The following is a 27,252-nucleotide window of genomic DNA, read 5'->3' as shown; positions in this document are numbered from 1 at the left end:
AAGTCCAAAGACTGATTTGTAGATGAAGGCGTACCAATTCAAAAGCCTCCATGTTGTGACCAGTTCAGTCTATCTTTGAAGTGTGGGGCTTAAAAGTGAGACACATCAAGGTAGAGACCCAAGTATTTGTGAGAGTCCACAAACTTCATAAAACACCTGTTATAGATGTGATTAACAGGAGCACAGATGGCAGTTTCTTCCTGTTAGAAAACCTTATACCCATGGATTTATAAGCATTTAACACCAGTTTGAGCTGGTACTAATGAGACTAAATGATGTCAAAGGCAGACTAGATGGTGAAATACCTGATGAACTGTGTTTGCATGATGGCAAAACACTGTCATCAGGGTAAAAATGCAAAGAAGAAATGTAGGTGTTTTGTACATGTAAAATATGACTTCCTGTATTCAGGTGGACTTTTTTTGTTTTGGAAATGGACGCTATGCTGACTCAGTTTTATTTTACCAAGCTGCTCTTACTTATGGAAGAAATATTGTTTTAGCAGACATCTAAATCCCATCTGCATACACAAGAAGCCCTGTGACTGACAGTCATTATTTCTCTCAAAAACATGTAGTTCACTATTTGTGTTGCCTATAATGGCAAATTATCTACAAAAAAAATAATTTGGGACTTCCCCTACATTTTGTCAAGTCCTATGTAATTATTTTGAAGGCTTTATTTGTATAGAGTGGCTTTTTTTTTTAAATTTATTTATTTTATTTTTACGTGAACATTTATGTCATGCTGAAGGTCTCACTATAGCCCATTCAAAAATCTGGCACTTTAAGCAAAGACTGGGCTGCCTGGGAATGATTTGGGGGATGCTGTTAATATGTGAGACACCCAGAACTACCGCGAGACTTGGGGTGTATGCGGGTAAAATTACCAATTGGGGTGGCAGGGCTTTGTTTTAGGGTGCCTCCTTAACTACAACACCTCAGTGGATCCGCTCATGGATGAAAAGGTAATTCAGCAGGAGGACAATGATTAACATACTGTATGTGCATCATGCTGCCCGTTATAGTTACAGGTACTGACTGTTCTTTAGTTGTACAGATAAGTGTAGAGCAGTGAACATAATCATACTTTATTTACTCTACAGAAAGTGAATCTGTTCAACTGACAGCTTGCGGACAATTGAATAATTCAATCAGGAGGTTCAGCTGATACCTGTATGGGCCTGAGAGGCTCTGCCTGCTCCTTATTTAGGTCCAAGGATGGAAAAAGAAAGCCCTTCATTTTTTTTTAGGTAAATTAATTCAATTCTTGAAACACAAGGCCTAACACAGGTAGAAAATAGGTACTACAGGTCTGCCGGACCGGCAATATTTATTAATGTATATAAAACTATGTAGTCTAAAAAAATCACATATGGCATGACAGCTAAAGACATGTTTCTTAACACTCGAATTTTTTATTTTAGGTATTTAAGACATATTTAAATATTCTACATATTGCACCTTTAAGAGCAAACTGAAAACCTATTTGTTTCAGAAAGCGTTTTTAATTCCAGTGGATTAAGGGTTGTTTTATGACCATCATGTTTTGTGACTGTAAATGTATTTTGTATTTCTATTGTAATTTTGTGAAGCACTTTGTGACTTCACTCTCTGTGAAAGGTGCTATACACAAAAAAAACATTACTTACTTCTACCAAAAGCTTCTAAATGTACTATTTATGATTGCTTTTTGCTTTACAACATTTGTTGTAATTAGTAGTACATTTTCTGACTGAAGAGCTTTTTCGGCACATGTTCATTTCCATGTACCCCAACATGTGAAGACACCCCAACAACTGTGACCTGCACCCATTACCCCTCCCTCCCTCCTCCCTCCTTCCTTCCTCCCAAATCCCTCCTCCCTCCTCCCTCCTCCCTCCCTCCTTCCTCCCTCCTCCCTCCTCATCTTAGGTCTTTGTTTCCTCGCGAGAATCAGCGAAGTTTCCGGTGTTGTGTATGTTCCTAGAAACATGGCGGCCAGCTTCCGCGGCCGTCCTATCCGGAGTCTTCGGATGCGAGGTGAGCATGAAGAACTTGACACAGTGGAGGTTTGATAGCAGAACAATGTGCCTCAAGCTTTTCTGTGGCACTTGTCGATCCCAGGAGGATCTCTGAGTTTGTGGCCGGTGTGTGTTTTTGACAGGTCGGAATGATAGCGGGGAAGAGAATGTACCGCTGGATCTGAGCAGAGGTAAGCACAGCCTTCATCACAGCGATTATTATTCAAAATGGATTAAGACGTTTCATTTAAATATTATCCCCGTGTCAAGTTAAGCTAGTTAGGTTATAACCTCGTCAAGTCGCAGTTGTTACAATACTGACTCTGTTCTTTGTTTTGCGGATAAAAATGGTCATCCTATGGCAGGCAGCAGCAGGCTAAACACTGTTAGCACTAGCTAGCTGCCACAGCTAAGCAGCCATGACGACGCGCTGTTGTTTTGATCTCTGTGAATGAACTCAAACGCCTGTTTTAACCAAGCAGCACAAAATGTGATAGTTATACAGTGTTTATTACATCCCGTGTGGACACTGTTAGAAATGTATTTGTTGTATCACATTTTTGATGCCGAGGGTGGATCCTAACCCTTCACAGTGACACAGCCTGGTCACATTTACTCCTGCAGCAACAACAACAACAACAACATTGCATTCTAGTTTGTTTCCACCAAGCAGTGCTTTACACATCCCTGCTGGATTGCTGCTGACTCTTTGCAATGTAGGCGTTTCACAAATGGCCAAAGTATATACTACTGTTTTAATCATTGTAAAGTTGGGTTCATGTTGTCATCCATCAATTGTTGAAAAGACTCATGAGTCAGATTTCATCTGAACTACTAACTCATCCATTGACTCCTCCTCCTCCTACGCTAAATGACTAAAAACAAGAGACCAGACAAGATGTAATTAAAAATTTCATAACAGCATTTTTATTGTTTGTAATTTGTAGAGCAACTATTCTTATTAGATATGTCCCGATACAACTTTTTCCACTTTCGATACCATACCGATATTGCAGTCTTGCGTATTGGTCGATACAGTTATCGATCCAATACGATATCAGCACGAATCATACATACTTATTTTGTAGTGTGGAATGTTAGAAAAGGCTTGATCAAGTGATGTTACTCAAACAGAGAACAATAGTCAGCAAAAGTAGATATGAGAAAAACAAACCTATTTATTATTAAACAAGTGGTTATATATATTTTAACCTTCGACATAATATCTACAGTATTCTACAATTGAATAAATATAATATAATGAATATCAGAGATTTCAGATTCAGTTTGTTTTCTGGCTGATATCGGACCGGTATCAATATTGGATTCGGAACACCCCTAATTCTTTATATAGTTGCTCACATCATGAGTCACAAAGGGAATAAATCTAAGTCTCTCACTCTTAAGGCAACAGTAGCACTCTACTTCAAGGCTTGGAGGGCTGCAGTACTTCATTATTTGGATGTGTTCCTCTTTCTCTCTTACTTTCACCACCTCCCTAATAAGACAATTTCACCTGCAGCACTTGTATGTATATATTCATCCTTTATTTATCCCTATCCTCTATATTTATCATTATTTTTATTATTATTGTTACTGGTTTGTTTTTTATTCTTTGCACCAACTGCCAAGTTAAATCCCTTCTGCTGTTTTAAATTGTACTTAGCGAATAAAAAGCTTTCTGATTAAACACAAATGATGAGCCTATCATCAGGATAACCAGCTCTTCAGATTGCTTGGGGTGGGAGAAATAATCGATGCATCATCATTCAGACATAGTAATCGATTCATACATTCCTAATAATCATTTCTTTGAGTAGAAAAATTACACAAAATACTGTAGAAGGGTGTTTTAATGGATTAACTAATGTTTTGAAAGCACTATAGTACTTGAGCTGCTTTTTTAGCAGTGGATCTTATTTACATAATCCACGTATCAAATATAAGGATAATCCATGTTCTTGTGCAGAAAAACGATTGATTCAATAGTGGATGCTTGTGCTTCAAGCCTGTCTTAATTTGTTCCCTCTCTGGTCTGAGGACAGCGCACTGCGCTGACAGATGAAGTGCAACACTTTTCTTTTCTTTTTTTTTTGCAGCCAGCACTCACTCACACAGCTGTTGCTGGACATGTTTAGGCATTAAATAAATTATATTTGATATTTAATCCTTATCATCTATATAAGTGTATTGCATCTTTTTTGTACATTCATGGGAAGTGAATTATTATGTACGTAAACCTTGGCTTTACTTTATTGTACTCTTTTATGTATTTGGTTAAAGGACTAAGGGTGTATAATATGTGATGACATCAGATTGGATAGATATCTGTATCAGTCAATAATAAATGCTGTAACGTGAAAAGTTGTATCGGGATTCGGGACACTATTGGTTATTGTTTATTACATCACTATTATTTATTACTTTACTGCTTTTGTTTTTCTATTTTTTTCTGTACGCCACATACTGGGTCCCCTCTGTCACTGATGATTCCTGTATACTCCTGTATATGTCTGTGTCATAGGGGACTGTAGAAACTGAATTGCCTTTTGGGGATACATAAAGCTACCCCTATCTGTGTTTTTGCTGAGATTGGTTTTATTAGTAGGAACTGCCTGAGATGGAATAGTCCACACACAGAACTGTGTGGGATGGGTCAGTCATTGTAAGTGGGTATAGAGAGAGACCAGGGGGATTTATTTACTCCACTCAAACTTGACTCTTTTTCCAAACACGTGTAAACCAAAAAGCTAGACGTGGATGTGGTTAAGATCTGTTTTCCCATCTTAACTCTGCACTTGTTAAGCATCCACATTTGGTGCTTTGTGCTCTGATGTTTTCTGATGACTATAAATACACAATAGTTGAGAGGAACAAAGAATACATCTGCATACCTCCTTAGATTTAGCTTTTTTCTGTTGAGTAATTGTTTGGACTATACACACTAAATTAGTTGGACCAGTAAAACCAACTTTGTTTCCGCAACAGATTAAAGTTCATCAACTGATAATATGGCAATACAGCCTAATGCTCTCCTTAGTGTTACATTGGATTTTCCTTTCATTCTCTTTCAGAACCGTCGGAGAACTTCAAAGAAATCCTTCAAAATGTGGCCAAACCACATGGAGTCAGTAACATGCGGAAGCTGGGTCACCTGAATAACTTCATTAAGGTACAAACATCAAGTGGGGAGTCTTAAGCTCAATGTTGGTTTGTTATGTAATGCTGTGTAAAGATTGACTAGATACTCTGGCTCTGTAATGTCACTGCTGACCTCTCCTTGATCATCTCCTCTTGGGTGTTGCTGCCAGCAGGCGTAGCTGTGCCTGTCATTGTATTGCTGACAGTAAATGTAACAGGAGCTCCAGGGATGTAAAAGTTCTCCATTCTAATGTGTATCTACATCAGTTCTGTGGCCTTATAATCTGATTTTGTTGATGCTTACTTACATTACGAAACCGAGATACTCTGAACTCCAATAGCTTTATTTTTCTCTTTATTTTTTTAGGTGACAAGTGTGTGTGAGTTTTTGGGGGTTTTTTTTTTTTTTTAACTGTAGATAGTGAGCCAAGTAAAACATTTCGAACATTCTCTTTGTTAAATATACTTGCATTTAAAAAAAAAAACCCAGATTTAGGACTTTGAACCAAAGAGTTTGGCTTCTCTGGTTGTGTAATCAAAGATTAAATTCAGTAACACAACTGTGGAGCTCACCTACGTGCTATTGCCCTGCTCAGGCGGCCTCAGACCACCCGTGCTTTCTCTCTGTTAGTGGCTGTGTACTGTGGAGTCAGTGTGTTGGCTATAACTACAATTGCGTAGCTGGCATTTTATCAGGCTGAGTGCAAAATGGGCTTCTGTGTCTGTAATTTGTACATTTACCACTCCTGTTTACAACTGACTGTGTGTGTGAGTGCACCCTGTCTGGTTCCTTAAAAGGGTTCTAGGACAGTGAGGGTGACCTAATCTCTGTCAGAGAGTGTCACATGCCTTCTCCCCACATCTCTTCTTCCCTTCTCCAGTCTGTTTACATTCTGACATCACAGCTGGTCTAATCCTGAGCAGTTTTCTAAAAAAGACTCCTTTTGTGGGGATCACAAGAGCGAAAGGAAGACATGCCAAGATAAAACCAACAGTTGTGTGTTGGTCTGATTGATAGTGTAGGTGTAAACACTGAACCTGTGGTAGACCAGCAAGAAGTGGTTTTTAGCCTTGATTTTGTGCTGGTTTACATTTAAGCTAACTTTTGGATAATGGAGCACAACAAAGCATGAACAAATATAAATATAATGTTATTAACATAGAACCATTTAAATGATTGTACCTTCTACCATAATGCTAAATAAGTGCTACCGTTGCACCAACCCAATGCGCTGCATTGATGTAATATTACATTTCTTATTTTTTATTTTTGTATTCATATTTTAAACACGTCCAGTTTACTAGCTAGCTAGTTACTTCTTTTTTCACATTTTAATTTCCACAAATGTAAGCCGAGTGAGGAATGCTTTTTATTTTTTTTCCCTGCTTTGGTAAGAACCAGCAGTGAATGTGAATACACAATCACCCAAACTACTGAAAGTCTGTCTTCTGCCTCTGGTTTTGTGTTTCAAGACTTTTTGGTATGTTCATATAAGTTTAGAATGAATGCTTTTATTAAAAATTGTGTTGGTGATACAAGCTGTTGCTCAATACTAGGCATTTTATTTCTATTGCACTTTCACTTTCATACCAGTGAAGCTTAATAATACTGTATATTTAATGGTTCGTTATTCAAACAAGTGTCAATCATCTATAACAAGCACACGTACCGCACTAATGAAATAATATTTTACCATGTTCATTTGGATCTGCTCGCCCATCTATATATGGTACACCACCTGCAAACTAACTTCACTCACTCATTTCTATATTAAACAGTTTGTGCTTTTTATTACTTTGTAGCAATCTTGAAGCTGCTCTTTGATTTCAAAGAGGTGGTTAAATATGGTTTAGATACTGTTGCTTTTTTTTTTGTGGGAAAAAAGCCATTACAATGTTATCTCTAAAGAGTAGTGTTCCCAAAGCTTTAAAGCAAAGGGAAGCAATGCAAAGTATTGATCTGATGTTATTAATGCTGGTATAATTTCCTGTTTGGCCTCCATGTTGTAGTTGCTGTGCAGCACCGGGCACAATGAGGAAAACTTTGGGTTTACATATGAAGAAATCATCGTTTGGTGAGTGGAGTTTTATTCAATCATTAATGCAATGATTTTTTTTTTTTACTTTAACAGAACTATCCTAACAATAGACTCTTTCATTGTTTGTAAACATTGTGATGTATTTTGTTGGGCGGGGCTTAGCCTGGGGACAAACCACTATTGATATATATAAACACTAGCTGAATTAGACAATGGGGAGCGACGTGGTGGCCATCTTGCTTCAGACAGCTGGCCCAGCTCATTACATTGATGCCAATGGTGCATGTACTATTTAAGTAACCCTAACTTGCTCAATTTTTAACCAATTTTCAAAAGGCAAGTAGCAATTTTAACATGTACAAGCATCCTATGTCATACCTACCTATAATATGATTTGTAATAAGGCAAACATTTGTAAATCTGTCAATATTTAATCAAGTTAAAGGTATTTTTTGTTTAACTGATCAGTCGCCTTCCAACAGCTACCGTAGTGCACGTCAGAATGTCAGTTGTCTGAGGTAAGATGGCCGCCGTTGAGCTACGCTGGCGAATCCCGTTTGCGTCATCTAGTGTTTATATAAATATATCTATGCTTTAGCCAGTGGCGTTTCCTGTTTTTGCCTCCAGTCACGTCACTCGTGACGTGGGCCATTAAGGGTTCTATTGTGTCACGAGTTACATGAGTTTCTCTTGTGTGTGTTTTTACTTTTACTCCCAGCCTACGACTAGCGCTTCTAAATGAGGCTAAGGAAGTACGAGCTGCTGGGTTGCGGTCGCTCCGCTACCTTATCAGAGACACCAATGTGCTGCAGAAGGTTTTCAAACTACAGGTGGATTACTTGATAGCAAGGTAAGGCCAACTTTATCATGCTATACTTGAGGCCGAACTAGTGAAATGACTGTTTTAATAAATGGATTGTTCCAGATGCATCGACATCCAGCAGAGCAACGAGGGGGAGAGGACGCAGGCTCTGCGTCTAGTTCGAAAGGTAAAATCACAGCAAATTAGTGTAGATTGTTTCTAGTTGACAGTAAACCTTCTACACACACATTCATAGAGCAAAGTTGGAATGTGCGTTCAAGATTTGCTATTGGGTGTGAAACATACATCTTATTTGTGTCATAAGACAGTACTTGGTCTCACATGAAAAAAGCCTTATTCTTTCTTTAAAAAGGCCACTGCATGTAATCCTAATTATACACTAAGCTATTGCTAATTTGCTGACTGGTTTAACCTGTGTTGTCCTCCTGTCTAACGTAGATCATCACCATCAACGCGATGCTTTTCCCGACGTCTATCGCCAACTCTCTAATTGCTATAGGAACTGATGGCCTACAAGAGAGAGACCGAATGGTTCGTGCTGCCATTGCCATTGTGTGTGAGCTAGGTGAGTCCCAATCTGTTTAGCTACAATGGAGACAGCAGTTTACCACACCCTTAATCTATACGCACATACTTTAATGTCCATAACAAGCACCTGCCACGTTGTTTGGTTGAATGGGTAGAAAACCTGAAATATTTACAAGATGTTTGAAGCCTAAATAACATATTACACAGACTACTTCTTCAGGGTTAGTTTCAAGATAAGATTTAAATGTGGTATATTGTTTAAGTTTTGACACAAAATGCAAAATTGTTTACTGTTTTTTTTTTTGACAGTTTAAAGTTGTAATGCACCCATGCTCCTAAACCTTGTGGAAAACCTTTTAAGAAGAGCTGTAGCCATTATATCTGCAAAGAATTCTCCACATTTGCAACACACATCATGTATAGCTGAGAATAGAGTAAAATAAAATTACAACAATTTAAATCATCTCTGGCTCTAAAGCTAACATCAAAACTACATATAGAAGCAAACGTTAGAGACGTATAGGTGAAGAGTGAGTGGAAGATGGTGCCATTAAGGAAACTACAAGTAGATGTGTGTCATTTGTTTGACTGCAGCCCTAAAAAACCCAGAGGTAGTGGCAAAGCGAGGAGGCCTCAGCACCATTCTCAAGAGCGTGATCGACTGTCAGCTGAGCCGCATCAACGAGGCACTGATCACCACCGTCCTCCATCTCCTCAACCACCCACGCACTCGTCAGTATGTGCGCGTTGATGTCGAACTAGAGGTACACACACACACACATACATACACACAGATGTGAATTCTGTACAAAGCTGACACTTTTTAATGAGCTTATGTTTATGTTAGCCTTTAGCTACCTGATTAGCACAGTCAACTATCCATCAGGTTTCATCAGGTTTCATATGAGAGCTATAGAATGATTTACTGCGAGAGCATTAAAGTGTCAGTGTTTCACTTACTTGTAGAAAGTAATAAAATGTTTGTCTTTATCATGCTTCTACATCTTTAATGTGCTTTGTGTTCTGTCCTCTAGCAAATCCTGGCACCTTTCACAGATTTTCACTATCGTCACAACGCTGACACAGCTGAAGGGCAACTCAAGTGAGTCTGTGTGTTTGTGCATTGAGGAAGTTTTCTGTGGCGTATTTGTTAAGTAAGCCTCTTGATCAGGGCTGCGTGAATCTACAATGACTCGCTGGAGCATGTGAGACAAACCCTATCACAAATGCTCCAAGTCAGATTTATTGTTGGTACTAACAAGCTTTTTGATTCTGCTGTGGTTGACTTTGGATATACTGTATATCAGGAAGTTTTTTCTTTTTTCTATTTCTTTCAACAATAACATGGTTGTTGTGCATATGAATCGTAACTCAAACTCATTTATATGTTTCCATGTTGCCAGGGAGGACAGAGAATCCCGTTTTTTATCAAGCAGGATGGCAATAGTGGCTGCCTTCCGCTCCTGGTCTGGTAAGGATGTTAACTTGGACTTCTATTGAGAACTAATGTCTTTTGTTGGGTTGAGGATTGAAATGTGTGTGTTTTTTTTTTCTCCGAAAACAGGGATTATCAACCTGTGCAAGGCTGGAAATTCTGGAATCCAATCTTTGATAGGCTTACTGTGCATACCAAACATGGAAGTTAGAGTGAGTATTAATCAAACAATCAAAACTGTAGATAAAAATCAACACATAGGACTTAACAATAGAAATAAAAGTAAAAACAACAACCCATTAAAACCAATAGATAAAATAGCTGTAAGGTAATTGCTGTGGTTGGATTGTGTGGACAGTATGATGTGCACACTAATGCAGCCCCATTACGACAACCACGCACAAATTAATAGGAAAAGCATCTAACTTTTTTGTTGAATCTGCATTTCTCTAATGGTTTTAATGTAAATTGCTCTGCAGAAAGGTTTGTTGGAGGTGTTGTATGAGATCTTCAGGCTTCCTGTGCCCATTGTAACTTCAGACTTCACAGAAGCTCTTCTTAGTGTTGGTAAGAGTTTGATCTGTAACTGAAGATGTACTTTGTATTTTGCTTTTCTTGATTTTTTTGTTTGTTTTTGAATATAATGTAATCAGCAGGTCTGATCTTGTTTAATAATCAGCTTTAAAAACATCCTCTCCGTGAGAATCTAGATTATATTTTACCCTGAGAGTGAAGACCAATCTGTTGTTTGTACTGTAGACCCTGCTCGGTTCCAGGACACGTGGAGACTCTCTGATGGGTTCATTGCAGCTGAGGCCAAAGTCGTCCTACCCCATCGAGCACGCTCCAGGTGAGAAATGATGGAAGGACACTAAAAGCCTTTCCATCAAATTTATGCTATGAGCTAAAAGGGACTTATTGTGTTTTGTTCTGTAGACCTGACCTGATGGACAATTACTTGGCATTTGTCCTTTCGGCTTTTATCACCAGTGGTCTGTTGGAGGTAAGTCAGTTTTTAAAGCTTTGTAAGCCTCACACCAAAATTATTAAGGCAATAACACTATACAGGGTAAGGTGGGTAAAATATGTATCTGTCCTGAATCATTTCGTCCTCCTCTGCTTCCTTTATTGTTCGGTACTGCAGGGTCTTGTTGAAGTTGTGACCAGTACCGATGACCAGCTTGCTGTCAGATCCACCATTCTTTTAGGAGAACTTCTTCACATGGTAAAAAATAACACAGGGGCTTTGACTTGGGAAAAAAATGAACAAATGAACATAAATCATGTAAACACTTATGTTTAATGGAGGAATAATTTCAGTTTTTTGAAAAGCAGTTAAAGTGAAACTTGAATGTCTTTTTGTTGTTTCTCTTTGTTTAGGCAAACACCATTCTTCCTCATTCTCACAGTCACCACCTGCACTGCCTCCCCACACTCATTAACATGGCAGCCTCATTTGACATTGCACAGGAGAAACGACTGTGAGTATCACACACACACACACATGTTTAGATTTAGATTTTTTTACTTAAAAATATACATTTTGTACTGATTTTTTTTTTTTGTAGATATGTTTGTTTATTTTCCATTTTTCTACAAAACCAAGAAAAACAATAAACAGAATTAACAAGTACAAAAGACAGAACAAAGGCTTATTTTGGCTTTTATCCTTGTGATGTGATTATGAATAAAATATGTCTACATTTGCCTTCCCTTTTTTTTGTATCCAGTCGAGCAAGTGCAGCGGTCAACAATCTTAAACGTTTCCATGAGAAAAAGAAGAAAGGTCTGAAACCTCACAGTCTGTATTTGGACCATATAATTCGCAAGTCCGTGTCATCTCACAACCGCAGAGACCCGCACTCACGTGCCCACAGGGACATCTATGTCATCAAGGTAAACATCAGTCTCTTTAGATCATACTACATGTGGCTCAAAGCTCGGCCATAAAGTATTAGCTGATTGTATGATGGTCTACATGGGGATTTCATTATCATTGTATTAATACTGTAGTGTATAATCTTTTTTTTTCCACCGTTTTAATTGATCTAGCACACAGACTAGTACAGCAGGCATTGAATAAATCTTTTACGAATTCATCCTGACTGAGAACCTAAACAGGTAGTTTGGAGGTCATGTCCTGAATGCAGGAGCGTTGTTTCCTTATAAATGATGTCCACTGTAATGACTGTGATTATTTCACTGTTCTGTTCTGTAACGGTCGCAGTCATTGACTCAACCAGAATAAAACATTGTTCTGTTCAAATTTCAATCCATTTGACAATTAGAGGTTTAAGTGAAGCTGCCATATCTCACTTGTAATTTTATTCATTTGGTTTGAAATGTAATCACCCTGTTTTAGGACACGGAGGAAGCTTTGATGATGAACCTGAGAGATAGTCAAATTTTAAATCACAAGCAGAACCTGGAGTGGAACTGGCTGCTCATTGCCACAATTCTGAAGGTGATTTAGTTCTTGTTTGTTATGTAGCAAAGTATTACATTAATAGCCCCTTTTTAATTCTGATCTGTTTTGTTGGTTTTTTGTCATTCAAAGTGGCCACATGTAAACCTCAGGAACAACAAAGATGAACAGATGCACAGGTAAGAAAACAAATCGGAGGTTATTGCTTTTTTTTTTAATTATTATCGTTATGTTTTAAATTCATGTTCTTTTAATTCTGTCTGATGCAGGTTTGTACGGAGGCTGCTGTACTTTTACAAGCCGAGTAGTAAACTGTATGCTGGGCTGGCATTGGATCATCCCAAGGCCAGACAGCTCACTGTGGTGGGCTGTCAGTTTGTGGAATTCCTCATGGAATCAGATGAGGTCAGAGATGTTCTGATGAATGATTTTCTGTTTCTCTTTTATCTTTTATCACACTCCGACCTGCTTAGAATGTTTGTCTTTTCTGTACCAGGACGGTCAGGTTTACCTGGAGGATTTAGTGAGGGATATGGTTTTGTGGCTCTCTTCCTCCTCTGGGATGAAGCCTGAGCGCTGTCTGCAAAGCAACGGCCTTCTCACCGCACTCAGCCAGCACTACTTTCTCTTCCTGGGGACGCTCTCCGCACACCCACAGGGAGTCAAACTGCTTGAGAAATGTGGCCTGTTTCAGTGGTGAGCAAACAGAGAAAAACATGTCACTTTAGCATTTTACTTGATTGGAAACTCAGCAGTGCTGTTGACTGCATCTGTTTTCCTGTGATTGCAGCCTGCTGAATCTGTGCTCTGTAAAGAACCAGGACGGTGTGCTGAAGCTTGCTGTCTCAACACTGGACTACAGCAGAGACGGGCTGGCCAGGGTCATCCTCTCCAAAATTCTTACTGCTGCTACTGATGTAAGACAGCTACAATAGCAAGTGTTTGTTGTTAGACTATTCTTTATGACACAACTTACTGTTATCTTTTGCTATATTACTAGTATTTGATTACTCTGCTTAATAATATTTAAAGTCTTTATTAGATGACTTGCAATAACGCATCCTTAGACCAATAATAACATTTGCAGTCGTTCACACGTGTTATGCAACAGTATTGCCTTGAATTTTTATTTATTTTTTTCAAAATTTTCCAAATTCCCATTTCACTTTACACTTTTAAATTTTGTTTTTGTTTCTTTGTCTTTCCCTATTTAGATGACTTTACTGGCTATTAAATTTCTCGAAATTGTACTAAACATACTAAATGGGGTTAATAGAATCAACTACTGTTATTAATTTGAAATTTTTTCTTCTTCAAATTATTAACAAAAATACATACAATGTTAGACCCTCAGCCACCCGTTCAACATGAGAAATACCATAAAAACGTCATTATTTGTGAAACTTTTAATTACCGCCAACCAACGAATGACCTTCACCTTCTGTAAAAAATCACGCTCAGAGGTATTCTTAGAGGTGCAGTGCTTCTGCCGTGATGTGTCACCAGGTAAACTCATCACCAGTTGTACTATTACACCAATAGCTAAACCTGTCTCTGTACCTTCACATGTAGTGAGAGATTTTGTGTGGGAATATCAGCGGAATTCAAAATATATCGGTTTGTCACACTTTCTAGACATACAATCACTCCTTTTCCAGTGAAAAATAGCATGTGAATGTGTGATACTGTCCCAAAAAATGCATGTAAAGCATTTCCGACTCATGTCCAGGCCAGATTTTAAATGAAGAGAGAGGGGGAAAAACGGATCGATTGCTGTGTCAGGTTAAATGTTTGTTTAAAAAATCAAAGCCCTACAACATTGGTTGAAAAACAGTCCTAAAAGCAAATGGCTGCAGAGATTACCACAATCTACTTTGATTTGTGTTGCCCTACAGACATGCAGACTATATGCTACCAAGCACCTCCGTGTGCTGCTGCGTGCTGGGGTGGAGTTCTTCAGTAGCTGGGGAATGGAGCTGCTGGTCACACAGCTCCATGACCACAACAAAACTGTGTCCATGGAGGCTCTGGACATACTGGACGAGGCATGTGAAGACAAAGTGAGTGGTATTCTGAATTATTGTCCCGAAAGGAAAATATTAGCTCAATTGGCTAAAATTTTTTGTCATTTACACTTTTATTGTGTCGCTTCATAGGCCAACCTTCATGCACTTATCCAGCTTAAACCAGCTGTTTCCCACCTGGGTGATAAAGGCCTCCTGGTGCTCCTCAGGTAGGCAGTGTTTTATGTTTGTGACTTTTCTCTGTTTTAAAGGTTCAGCAGTTACTGTTTATAGGTTTAATCAGTTTATATCCATTTTCTGTTCTGCAGGTTCCTATCTATCCCTAAAGGCTTCTCCTACCTAAATGAGAGAGGATACGTCAGCAAACAGCTGGATAAATGGCAAAAGGTGTTAATAATGCAAACAAATAGCAATCTTAACAACTGTAATGTCACCTTAACTTTATTCTAACAGAGGTTTTTCAAATCTTTCTATGTCAGGAGTACAATCTACAGTATGTTGATCTGATCGAAGAGCAGCTCAATGAAGCACTTACAACCTACCGCAAACCGGTCGATGGAGACAATTATGTCCGACGCAGCAACCAAAGGTGAGACTATGCTGATGGTCAAGCCGTTCATCCCCTTCCCATGAGGGTTGCACTGTTTATGGCAAAAATGGGTAACACGTAAGGACAAAAAGAAAAATACTAGAACTGGGAGATAATTTACACTAAAAACCTGAACTGGAAATTTATTAGTAGCTTTTTTTTCTTTGGATACTACATTCTTGAGCTCTGAGTTGCTGTAGTTGTAACAGGTCTGAAGTCATTTATATTTACATTATTTTCAATTGTTGTGTTTTTAGGTTACAAAGACCAAATGTTTATCTCCCCGTGCACTTGTATGGCCAACTGGTACACGATAAAACAGGCTGTCACCTCCTGGAGTCTCAGGTAAGTTTCTGATTCATCGACAGCTCAGCTTGGGCGGTAATACAGTAGTACCATATACTGTGTGGTCATAAAATTAGCAACGGTATCAGTTTCAATACCGTCATTTAAAAAAAAAAAATGCAATGCACTTATATAGGAGACGAGGGTTAAATATTAAATATCAATTATTTAATGCCTAAACATGATTCTATGTCCAGGAGCACTTAAATGTTGAATGGGTTGTCGTTACGTGACGAGAAACTCTCTCACCTCTGCTGAAGCAACTAGATTACATTCAAATCAATGTAAATGACGCAACCTCAAGTTATCTCCTCTCAAGCTACTTGCCTTGCGTGATTTGAGCAACTAGGTCAAGTGCGACCTCATTGCTAAAGTTGAAAAATTTGAACTTTTCAAGCGACTTCAAGCGGCAAATCCCCCGTGACTGTCCTTCACTGTCTGTAGAGCTGAGGCAGCAGCCCCTCCTTCTCGCACCCTGAGACTTACATCACATTAAATTAGTCACGGTAATACCGTATATCGCGGTAAAATAGGGAGGAGGTTTGACGGTATCAAAATTTGGATTCCGCCAACAGCTTTTTTCTCTAGTTTTCACTTCAGCATTTTTTTATGCGCATGGAATTACTCGCTTTCTCTTATGTAGATTCTCTCATCACGACTTCTCACACACCCACAGAAACTGCCTCTCATGTGTGTTTGTTTATATTTGTCTGTAGAGTGTGGTTCCTGACCTCAGCTACATGGTTCGCTCCCCGATGCTGGACACCTGGGAGGGCATTAAACAACTAAAGGCTGCTCTCTGGGCACTAGTCAGTAAAACTTTAGATACTTTTTCACTTTAGTGATGTTTTCAAAGACATATGTCTGAAGGTTAGGCTTTGTTCTGGATCACAGGGAAACATTGGCTCTTCAAACTGGGGACTGAATCTCCTACAGGAGGAGAATGTTATTCCTGACATCCTGGCCTTGGCCCAGCACTGTGAGGTACTATCAGTGCGGGGGTAAGTGTTGCTTTTATCCAATAAAACATTCTTCAAGACATCTTCTCTATTGGCAATGCTTAGGTAATTCAGCTTTACTTTACATTCCCAGTTAACACAGTTGTTCACTCCCCATTTGCAGGACTTGTGTTTATGTGCTGGGTGTGATGTCCAAGACCAGGCAGGGCTGTGAGGTACTAAAGCAGTACGGTTGGGATGCAGTCAGACACAGCCGACGCACACAGTGGCCCGTCACTCCCGAGGAGGTGGACGCACAGCTGACCTCGGAGCTTTCGTCTGTACCCAGTACGCTCAGTCTCAACTCTGAGTCCACCAGCTCCCGCCACAACAGTGAGAGCGAGTCTCAACCAAGTACGTTAGAAAGCCTTTTGACTTCAAGATAAAGATTGTCACAGTAGAACCAGAATGTCATCACTTGTTGCTCACAAGCTCAGTCAATACAATTCAATTCAACTTTATATATATATAGGGCAAATTACAACAAAGTCATCTCAAAGTGCTTAACTAAAAATAGAGTCCATAGTAAGAAAGAAGGAACCCAACAAGATCCACATGAACAAGCATTTAGCGACAGTGGGAAGAAAAAAACTCGCCCTTTTTAATAGGAAGAAATCTCCAGTGGAACCAGGTTCAGAGGTGGCAGCCATCTGCTTCGGCTGGTTGGGGTTAGTGAACAGAAGGGCAAACAGAATAGGATAGATGGATAGTCCATTCGAGTGTTCCAGACTAGTTGAGCTGTGAACCATCGATCAGGAACCGTCAGCTCTAGCATCAAGACACCTGAAACAGAAAAGAGAGCGAAGGGCGAGGAGAAGGCACAGCCTGCAGGAAAAACATGATACACTCGCTCCTAGTGGTTAGGTTAATATTAAATGTCATGCGGCCATCCTCCATGCTCTGATATGCTACCACTACAGACGAGGTTTCCTCTTGTACTGGTCCCACGTTATGATATATGGGGCGGACATCAGTGTAAATGGTGTGAAGCAGTATGATGGGTTATGCAACAAGGGACAGAAGTGGGGGGTTGTCTACAACCTGGCACAACTGTGTCTGACTGGACATCATCCCATTGCAGCTCATTAGAGCTATGTGTAGATGGTGGATTGTGTTTGAATATAATGTTGGTGTTCTACTATATAATCTTAGTTCTTAGTTGCTATTTTTAGGTTTAGGGCTTTGTTCCTAGTGGTTAGGTTAACGCTATTATACGGTATACGCTTTAGTGAATAAGTAGGTTTTGAGTTTAGCCTTAAAGGTGGAGAGATTTGCAGCCTCTCATACTAAGACTGGGAACTGGTTCCAAAGGTGAGGAGCTTGGTAGCTGAATGCTCTGCCCCCTGTTCTACCTCTAGACATTTTAGGAACTTCCAGAAGACCAGCAAACTGAGAGCGGAGTGATCTGCTCGGACGATAGGTTACTAACAGGTCTCTAAGATATACAGGAGCTTGATCATGTAGAGCTTTGTATGCTTACAGGAGGATTTTGTTCTCTGATAATGTTACCTAGTGGAAGTATATATAATGTAAAGAGTATTGGTCCCAGACACAGGCCTCTTGTAATCACATATTGAAGTCCTCTGACAATGGCATTGTATGTGTATTTGGGACATTTCCAAAATAGAACTCAGATTGACTGCAACAGAAATACCTACTATTTTAATAAAAACCAACTGAAAACAGGAACAAGCAAGTCAGAAAATGGATGGATGGAACAAATTTACAAATGTCAACAATGGTTAAAAAGTAATTGTAGTGTGTTTGTTCAACACCTGAACTGTTATTAGAAGTTACTTTTCTCTTATTTACCTGCACCAAGGAGGTCATATCAATTACCCCACAGAGTTTCATCCGGATCTAATCTTGATTGCGTATTTCATCGTAATTTTTCCGAAAAATAGGGGGGATAGAAATTTCTTCCAAGCCTTTAAACTAAATGATCATGGTTTGTGGTCTTTAAATGCTCTTGTATAATTGTTTTCCTTCTGTGCTTGTAGACATGTACATCCTGGACGATGACAGTCGTGACATTCTGGATCAGTCTGACGAACCCTCTTTCTATCTGCACTCGAAACCAGTTAAAGACCGCATCCCCTTCACCATACTAGCCTCCACTCGCTTTGTTCGCACTCGCTTCCTCAATTCCTTGTCACTTCCCAGCAAAAAACTGCGGTCTACCAGTGACCCTAAGATGCTCTCGGGCTCTCAGACCCCGACAGAGCTTAAGACAGGGAGTATGAGACGAAACAGGACGGTGACTGAGCCTTCAATCTTCAGCCCAAACCAAGGGGACGTCTTCACACCAGTGTTTAACGGCAGAGGGATGCCAAAGAGCCCGACAATAAGCCTGGAAACGTCTTTTGTTGGGACCCGGGGGGGCTCAGAGGAGCAGCTTGTGGATAGTAGACTGGTCAGAAGCGGAGGATCAGGACTTGGACTCAGTGCACTGGGAGGACACGGGACTGTAGAGCACCACAGCCGAGAACGGGTGCAAACCAGCCGAGAGCGCTTAGCAGGAGACGGAGGATCCTCAGGTGGAGGCAATGTGGGAAGTGGGGGAGGTACGCAATTTAAAAGTCGTAGTCAGAGCTTTAACACAGACACAACGACCAGCGGCATCAGCTCAATGAGCTCCAGTCCCTCCCGGGAGGCTGTGGGAAACCCTGAGCATCCAGAGCCCGAACCCGACTCCTCTGATTGTGTGAGCCTCAACACAGTTGTATCTGCCAAGACTGTGAAAACACCCTCCACCAACACCCCCCAGACTGAGACCAACCACATGAACATGTCAAAGTCCTCCATCGTATCTCTGGTGCCACCTGGCTCCTCCCACACGCTGCCTCGCAGAGCTCAGTCTTTCAAGTCACCCTCAGTGACGACTATTAAAAGCCTGGCTGACTGCAGCTTCATGTACACCAGCCCGAGAGACGCGCTGGGATATGCTACGCTAAAGAGGCTGCAGCAGCAGAGGATACACCCATCTTTGTCTCACAGCGAGGCGCTGGCTTCACCTGCCAAAGACGTGCTCTTTACCGACACCATCACCATGAAAACTGGAAGCTTGGACTCTAGGCTTACTCCTCGCAGGTAAGAACCATCAATACAATGACTTCATGCTCACAATACAACAGGAAATCTCTCTTTTGTTGTTGGGTAGGATATTCAGTGAGAAACAATCATATACAAATTTGTCATCTTTTATTTTTGTTTTTTGCAATACAGCGTCAAGGTATAAGTGTTTTTGCGCCCTCTGCTGTGTTTGTCAGGATAACCGATAGAAGGTGTACCTGTCCTGAAGCCGGCAGCATAAGTCCGTACCGCAGGCTGTCCCGAACACTTGTACCGTGGTGGGTGGATGTGCCCAGACTCCTCCTTAGTGGAAACTTAGCTTCTAGCACTGATCCCATCAAAATAGTATTTGCCCCCCTAGGTAGTTAAAGCTCCACCCCTTGCATTTGATCTCATCTGTAGTGTTAGTTACCTTAGGTAGACTCGTCACTCCAAACTGCCTTATAGTTCCTGAGAGATTTGAAGACAGTTCTTTTTTTGTATGGGAATTGTTTTTTTATAGAATAATCACAAACAAGCATAACATAGACATGGCGGCGTGTAAAAACGATAATGAGGTAAGTTGTGTTTGTAGTAGAGATGAACTGATCAGATCAGGGCCAACTTAATTGATTCTCACGATTGGAGATTGGTGAAGTGACCTGATCATCTTAACCATGCACAGGTGGAAACACTGGGAAGAGTTACAAATGTTCCAGTGTGCAGTTTGATGATGCCTTTAATTAATGCTGGAAATTATTAACCTACCTGCTGTATAATCAGCTAGATTTTAAACGTGCTTCATTGCAGCTGCTACCCCCGACCATTCTTTCATTTGATAAGATCATAGTGTTTGCCTCTTCGATCAATAAATCAAAGATAATTTACTCTAAAAATAAGGGAAAAGGGTTGAATTTGCAGCTCGAAAGTTTTTCAGCTCCACCCTAAACACTTGATTTGTTGACATTATCACGCATTGCATTGTGGGATTTCTAGTCTCATAAACAGATGCATGAAAGTGTTTTGAATTTCTTTTTTTTCTTCTACTGATCACAGTGATTTGCTTGATAACATGTTTGTTGTAGTTTCTTCCTAGTTTTCTTCACTTCTCCACATCCCACAATGCAATGCGCAGAAATTTGATACGATTCACGATTTGCGGGTCACTATAAGATATATATATATATATTATCGCAATATTCAATTCAATTTTTTTTTAATTCAACTTTATTCGTATAGTGCATTTTACAACAAAGTCATCTCAATGCGCTTATCAAAATATAATATCAATATTTACACATTTCACCTTTACAAGTACAAAATGGTATGAAAAACAATTTATTTCATTTTTTTAACTTGCAAGAACAAGTAAATGGTAACTAACTGTAATTCAAGCACCAAAAACAAGTGGTATGTTTTTTAAACGGTAAAATTACATTTTTCAAAAAGGTTTAACTTTTGCTTTTACAACAGATTCTGATTCCGTTAAGTTCTTAAATCTTTTAATTAACCACATACATGGTTCAGCTAATCCATCCGTGACCGTGCTGGCTTTTAAAATTTCATCAAACTCTTCTCAGCTTGAAGCTCCCCAGCTGAGCCAATCAGCTGACAGTGTTTAGCTTAAGTGCACATCCTCGTAAGACCCACGAGATTGATCACAGATTTAATGATTAGAGAGTGACAGCGCATGCGCTGCAGCTTTTACGATTCTTCGCTGCAAGGATATCTGCATGCCAACCGACCACTGGGTTACCAGGGCCCTCTGCTGGTTCAAACAAATATCTGACCTACATACAGTGAAATGACTGTTTTTTTAAGTCCAATTGTTAAGGCACAAAATACATTTTCAGTTGCACTTTTAAAAAGAAAAGGAACTATTATGCAGTTTTGCATTGTTTACTCTAGAACCAGAATTTAAATTCCTTTATTTATTTCATTCAAGATTTATTTTTAGTTAAATTGCATTGTTTTGAATAGTTTATCAAGGGATTCTTCTTACAATGAAAAATAAAAGGAAAACAGTATAGTTTCTTTTATAGTGTTTTTCTCCAAAAAAATAAAGGAATATCTTTCAGTCATCATTTGTCTACAGTCCCATTTTGTAAAATAAATCTTGAGAGAATCGTGTCGTGAACCCAATATTGTGAATCGAATCGTATCGGGAGTTGAGTGAATCGTGACATCCCTACCTGTCAGCGTTTAATAAAAGAGATGATCTAACTCACAATTAAATAATATGTTATTTATGAGACTTGTGAGTGTTTGATGAATAGTTTGTTGAACTCAGCACTAAATAAACAGCGGGAGGAGCAGTGGTGCTGTTGGATGTCACATCCAACACTGTAGACGCTGCAGGTGCAGGTGAGCTGTGCACGGGAGTTGCGTGCAACTGTGCACACATCCCGAAAAAGCGATAGTGTATTTTTGCTATTGGGGAGACTTGGTGCTCTGCCCTTGGTGCTGTGCCTCTCTGTATATTCACAGCTTTCTCATTATTTATCTCTGATCAATGAATGGACACTTTTATACCGTGCGGTAATCAGAGGTGATGGATACTCACGTATTTTGGGATATTATTACTGAAGGTTTAAACACATGGAGACTGTGATATCTCATTAAAAATACGGAACACATTAAACATGTAATAAGACAATGATTCTATTGTCATTTGTATGGATTTACAATCATATTAAAACCTTTACCATGATATTCTGTTTAATTTCCTTTTAAAATATTGTATTAAAGTGTCGTGAACCATGTTTTGCTTAAAAGCATGATTTAAAAAAATATTTTAACATTTTTTGGATCGATACGATAATGACGTGGTGGAATAATGTGATATATTGCTGAATTGATTTTTTCTTACACCCTTAGTTTATGATTTAAATTACCTACTGATTGGTCATTTCAAATTATGATAGAGTATAAAAGAGTTGACGTGGTGTTCTCCATCTACACGCACTTACATGCAAAACATTGAGTATGAACATGAGTGCAGCAGAGAAGCAAAAATAAAAACGTGAAGCAGCAGAATTGGAGGTGTTAGTAGAGGAAACGAATAAAAAACAGCAGATAGATATTCTTTATTTTTTCTGCAGAGGAGAAATGTGTGTGGATGTGAGTGATGGATGGGTACATGCGCGCGGCAATCGCGTGCGTGTGTGAGACAATGACCCGCGGAGGAGAGATGGACGCACGTCCTGCTTTTTTGCCTCTCTCTCTCACACACACACACACAACTGGAGCTTTTTTTCATCTCCGCTGTGTTTTCTGTCCACATTTACTGCAGCGATGATCTCTGCGTGTGTGTTTGCACCTGCTTTTCAGTCGTACTATTTTCTGGTACTAAAACTATCACCGCAAACAGTTCTAGATTTCATGAATGGCATTGCTCCCCCTGCATACATTTAGTTGCATTTCCTCCTCATATTTTTGTTCCCCCTGGGAGATTCGCCTACTATGCATATTCATTGGAGGGAAACGCATTAATAGTAATGTTCATTTTAGCACCTTTCCCGTTTAGACCTTTTTGAAAGACTTTAGGAGTTCTCATGTCTCTGCTTTTGTCTTTTTTTTTGTTGATTTTTTTACTTTTTCACTTACTCCCTTTGGTCCTTCTCTGCCCAGTCTCTCCCCCCGTATCCTCTCACATTCCTCTCCTCTGGCCCTTCCTAGGTTTCTGAAAGCTCTTAGCTTTGCCTCTCTGGATAAAGAGGAACTGCTCAGTCCCATCAACCAAAGTACTCTGCACCGCTGCTCTTCAGTGCGCTCAATGGTCTCTAGTGCCACCTACGGGTGTAACGATGACTACATTGGCCTCGCGCTGCCAATGGATATCAACAACATGTTTCACATCAGAGACCCGGCCTACTTTCAGCAAAGAGTCAGCCCTCCATCAGAAGAGCGTAAACGTTTCCTTTTCGGAGATGGAGACGGTAAAGTAGAATTTTCTGTCCTGAATAAGTGATCTAAGAAAGGATTTAACTCTGATCTTCCTCGTGTTTGTGTTATCACCTCCACAGGCGACCGCCCGCCTCTACCTCTGCTGAAGCAGCAGTTCAGTATCTCTGAGCTGATAGCTTTCCGTGGCGACATGCCAAACCACGTGGTGGATTCAGAGGAGACAGGCCTGCAGGAACACACTGAAGACAACTGTCTGTACTGTGTCGGAGCCCTAGTGCTTGGATACCCCACTCAGCCTCAGCTCAACAGCACACATCCTCGAACAGGTAAGCAACTGTTACCTGGCCATGAGCGCAACAGTTGTCTCTTTATTGTTCATATAGCTGATAATTTTTTTACTGTGATTATTTTGCCATTGTTGCGCTGACAGTAGAGTTTTTACTAGGGGTGTGCATTGTCATGAATCTGACAATACGATTCACAATTTGCATGTCACGATGCCTTATATCCCGATACTAAACAATACGATATACATTAGGAAATCAATAATTACAAATTTCACCTTTACAAATACAAAATGGTATGAAACACAATTTTTTTTTTTTTTTGCAAGAACAAGTAAATGGTAACTAACTGCAATTCAAGCAACAATATCAAAAACAAGTGGTATGTTTATCAAATTGTCAAATTACATGTTTCAAAACAGTTTAACCTTTGCTTCTACAACAGATTCTGATTGTGTTTATTTCTTAAATTTTTTTTTTTCTAAAGTAACGACATACATCTATCAAAGTGCGCATGTTTTATGAAAATGAAGTGCAATCAACTTCTAAGCTAAAATGCATTGAGTGGAGTTTAACACATTTGTATGTGGTTCACTGACAACTAGTAACTGTGTGTTTACAAGCTACTGTATGTTTTTTTTGGTTAAAAACATGATTTAAAAAATTGATTTGGACATTTTTTTGGATCGATACAATAGTCACACGGTGAAATATTACGATATATCACCAAATGTATTTTTTCTTATACCCTTCGTTGTTACTCTCCTACTTTTCATTGAGTGGCAGCACAATAATAATAATAATAATAATAATAACATAAAACTACCTTTCTACCTGAGCCTGAAAGCATCTCTTCTTTCCCCCCCTCCACAGAATATGTGGACTTCCCGTCATGGGGCGGACAAAGCGGCCATCGCTTAGAAGTGATGCCTCAGTCTAAGTTCTCTGGAGTTTCAGGCTGTAGCGACGCAGCTGTTTCCCAAGGCTCCATCTGTAGCACCCCGACTCCTAGTGATATCGTCATTGGTAAGCAGAGGAAACAGCAACAGTAATTAGCATCAGACGTTAGCCACATTAGCACTTCTATTACTTAGGCCAGTCTTTTATTATGCCATCGTGTCTGTGTTTGTCAGGTGGAAAACCAATATGTGAAGATGGACCTGCTTCTCGAGTCTTGCTCAGAAAGGAGATCCTCCGTCTCATCATCAACCTCAGCTCCTCAGTAGGAACAAAAGGCCACGAAACGGGACTGCTGACGTAAGATAATAATAATAAAAAAAAACACTCGCGCTGATCAATACTAGCCTCCCTAATGGTGTGCCAACTTTCTCCTCTTTTAGGATAAAGGAGAAGTTTCCATATGCGTTTGACGACATCTGTCTGTACTCAGAGGTTTCTCATCTCTTAGCCCACTGTATGTTTCGCCTGACCTCCAGACGCTTCATACAGGAACTCTTCCAGGATGTGCAGTTTATGCCAGTAAGAATCTCCACTCTACCTCCTCTGTATGGCTGGGCAACATGGACCAAAACTCATATCTCTATATTTTTTCTCTCAAAATGGTGATGTAGGATATAAGGCTCGATGTTTTTAACTCAAAGTGTTACCTGAAAGATAATTCTGGGTTACATTTGCTGATGCAAAATGCCACACCAGACACATTTATTTACAAACCGCTGCACAATATGTGCCACTTTTGGGACAGCACGTGTGAGTGAGTTCTGTAGTTCTGGGTTAGGAAGTACTCAGAAATTAATTGAACTGTGCTTTTCATGCCGTTCTCAAAAGTAGAGACTCCTAAAAAAGAGTTCCTAATACAAAATAAGCTATAATTTAAAAAATATAATGAGAGGCGATATTGTAATTTTCCATATTGCCAAAATAGAAATCTCAATATATCTTGAATTTAGTTATATTGCCCAGGCCTACTTCTCTGAAATGGAGATCTGTTCTTCTTTTCCATCTCTTTTTCTCCTTTTGCTTTTCAGATGTATGAGGAAGCAGAGGCGATCCTGACAAAGCAACCAAAACCTGTCGACGAGGATGTTGACCCTCCTTCAGAATCCTGATTCCACATTGACCCCCTATGGTGTGTTTTTTCACTCAGCTCAAGCCGTGGCTCCTTGCAACCAGGAGAAAAACACGACAAATCATTAGTCGTGGCCCTGAGAATGCCAACGCTGCTTTTTAAGGATTGCCTAAAGCCGAGTAGTGTTGCCAAGAACCAGAAGCAGAGGGACGTCCCTCACCGTTCCACAAGCAGGAAACAAACGGATCTGTCAGAATCTGTAAACAAATGTAACTCAACAGGAATAATCCTGTTTCAAACCATGCTTTGATTTTAACAAAAAGATGGAGAAGTTTAACCAAATGTTGCCCAATGGGTGAACAACACTCGATATCGCATCCACATACTGTTAAAGAAGGTTCTGGATCATTAATACAAAGACTTGAGCCGTGTATAAAGTAAATTTTGTCATTTCATCTTTTTCTGGAGGTGATTTTTGTTCTGTTTTAAATGAAGGCATGTCATCGTGTCGACCCAGTGATTCCTCAAACTTCACGCTCTCCTAAAACACTACTGAGGAATTGTTTTTAAAACTGGCCCGGACTCTTCCTGCTCGACTTACCACCTGTTCTTGTCAGATTTGTGCGTTCTCTTCTCCTGCCTCACCACGTCTACAACCTGTAGCCTCTTTGTCAGCACAGACAGCCAACTACTTTTCTATCTCTTGTATCTCAGACAATCAAACATCACTACTATGGTATTTTCGAAAGCATATCTTCCACCACATTACACGAGAATAGCATGTGATTTAATCCCAGTTCAGCCCGTCCTTTACATGTGTCAGATCTTCAGTTTCTCATTAGCCTTTGCATTTGTAACGAGGAGGGCGGATTCTGTTGGATTCATTTTGACTGATGATGAAACCTCAGCTTTACCTCTGCATGTCCTAACGCATGGCAAAGATGTAACATCACCGTGTTTCTTGGGAAGAAAAAAAGGTTGCTATTAGATGCTGCCATTACATTAAATATAACTCTCCCCCGATGTGTTTCCACAATGCAATATCACTGTTTGTGATTGGATGAGATGGAGGCGCGGGACGGTGACTTTAGAATTTGTAAAAGGTTTCCAGGGAAACTTGGTTTCCATTGGCTTGTTTTGCAATATTGCTGCTACACAAATGGACTTGTAGAAAGATGATATATAGATCAGCTGAGTGATGTCAGATCCGATCTATTTATTATATGTCTGTACCATAGTGAGCTCAACCAGAGAAGAAAAAGTTATTTATATTTTTTCCTCAAGACTGTATTATAATTTAAAAAGATTTTTTTTTTTTTTGTTTTTGTTTTTTTTTTCTTTGCCTGAGTCGTGGTTTCCCTTGTATAATGTGTACAGTATGTTTTGGGGGGCATTGTTGACCTAAAGAAACATACAATCCTTTCAAAGGGATGCATTGTTAATAAAACAAAAAAATTAAAACCCAAGATATCTGTTGTTTTGTCAGTTTTATTGTAATAATGCTGTTAAAATGTTTTTATTTTGAAGGTGATTTAACGATGTGCCATATTCTTCTCTGTGCAATTACTGTGCAAGTGTGAGACGGTATCATTCGGACTATTATATTCATAGACTCATATTCACTGCTTTGTTT

At 39.6% G+C, this 27,252-nt stretch overlaps 2 protein-coding genes across 4 annotated transcripts in view; one reads left to right on the top strand and one right to left on the bottom strand.

The window, feature by feature from the left end:
* Positions 1–27,252, bottom strand: part of gapvd1 (GTPase activating protein and VPS9 domains 1) — a 748,782-nt gene that overhangs the window by 463,258 nt on the left and 258,272 nt on the right. The gene's annotated exons all lie outside the window — the stretch shown is intronic.
* Positions 1,919–27,020, top strand: LOC114469435 (rapamycin-insensitive companion of mTOR-like). 3 transcript variants are annotated; one of them, XM_028456953.1, is made up of 38 exons: positions 1,919–2,021; positions 2,146–2,193; positions 5,077–5,174; positions 7,154–7,218; positions 7,901–8,032; positions 8,108–8,171; positions 8,444–8,570; positions 9,128–9,297; positions 9,568–9,635; positions 9,937–10,004; positions 10,098–10,180; positions 10,448–10,535; positions 10,728–10,818; positions 10,905–10,971; positions 11,113–11,193; positions 11,349–11,449; positions 11,699–11,864; positions 12,331–12,432; positions 12,526–12,572; positions 12,663–12,798; positions 12,890–13,089; positions 13,184–13,310; positions 14,289–14,453; positions 14,550–14,626; positions 14,726–14,804; positions 14,897–15,006; positions 15,264–15,351; positions 16,068–16,160; positions 16,246–16,352; positions 16,474–16,703; positions 18,350–19,439; positions 19,619–19,699; positions 23,031–23,338; positions 23,426–23,632; positions 24,464–24,616; positions 24,724–24,847; positions 24,931–25,069; positions 25,579–27,020. In XM_028456953.1, exons 1-38 carry the CDS (start codon positions 1,973–1,975, stop codon positions 25,657–25,659), a joined length of 5,310 nt encoding a protein of 1,769 aa, XP_028312754.1. In that variant the 5' UTR covers positions 1,919–1,972; the 3' UTR covers positions 25,660–27,020. The 3 variants fall into 3 exon arrangements, with proteins under 3 accessions (XP_028312754.1, XP_028312752.1, XP_028312751.1); XM_028456951.1 differs by lacking the exon at positions 19,619–19,699 and having other exon boundaries at positions 23,079–23,338; XM_028456950.1 differs by lacking the exon at positions 19,619–19,699.

Source organism: Gouania willdenowi, chromosome 9 (assembly GCF_900634775.1).
Source record: "Gouania willdenowi chromosome 9, fGouWil2.1, whole genome shotgun sequence".
Classification (NCBI taxonomy): Eukaryota; Metazoa; Chordata; class Actinopteri; order Blenniiformes; family Gobiesocidae; genus Gouania; species Gouania willdenowi.
This window is presented reverse-complemented; position numbering and strand designations above follow the sequence as displayed.

What these genes read in the sequence shown, in the direction of transcription:
- LOC114469435 (XM_028456953.1), top strand. Translation starts at nt 1,973, where the DNA reads ATGGCGGCCAGCTTCCGCGGCCGTCCTATCCGGAGTCTTCGGATGCGA. An exon ending in GCGTTGATGTCGAACTAGAG is followed by an intron (nt 9,298 to 9,567) that starts GTACACACACAC and finishes TCTGTCCTCTAG; the next exon opens with CAAATCCTGGCACCTTTCAC. An exon ending in TGAGAGCGAGTCTCAACCAA is followed by an intron (nt 16,704 to 18,349) that starts GTACGTTAGAAA and finishes CTGTGCTTGTAG; the next exon opens with ACATGTACATCCTGGACGAT.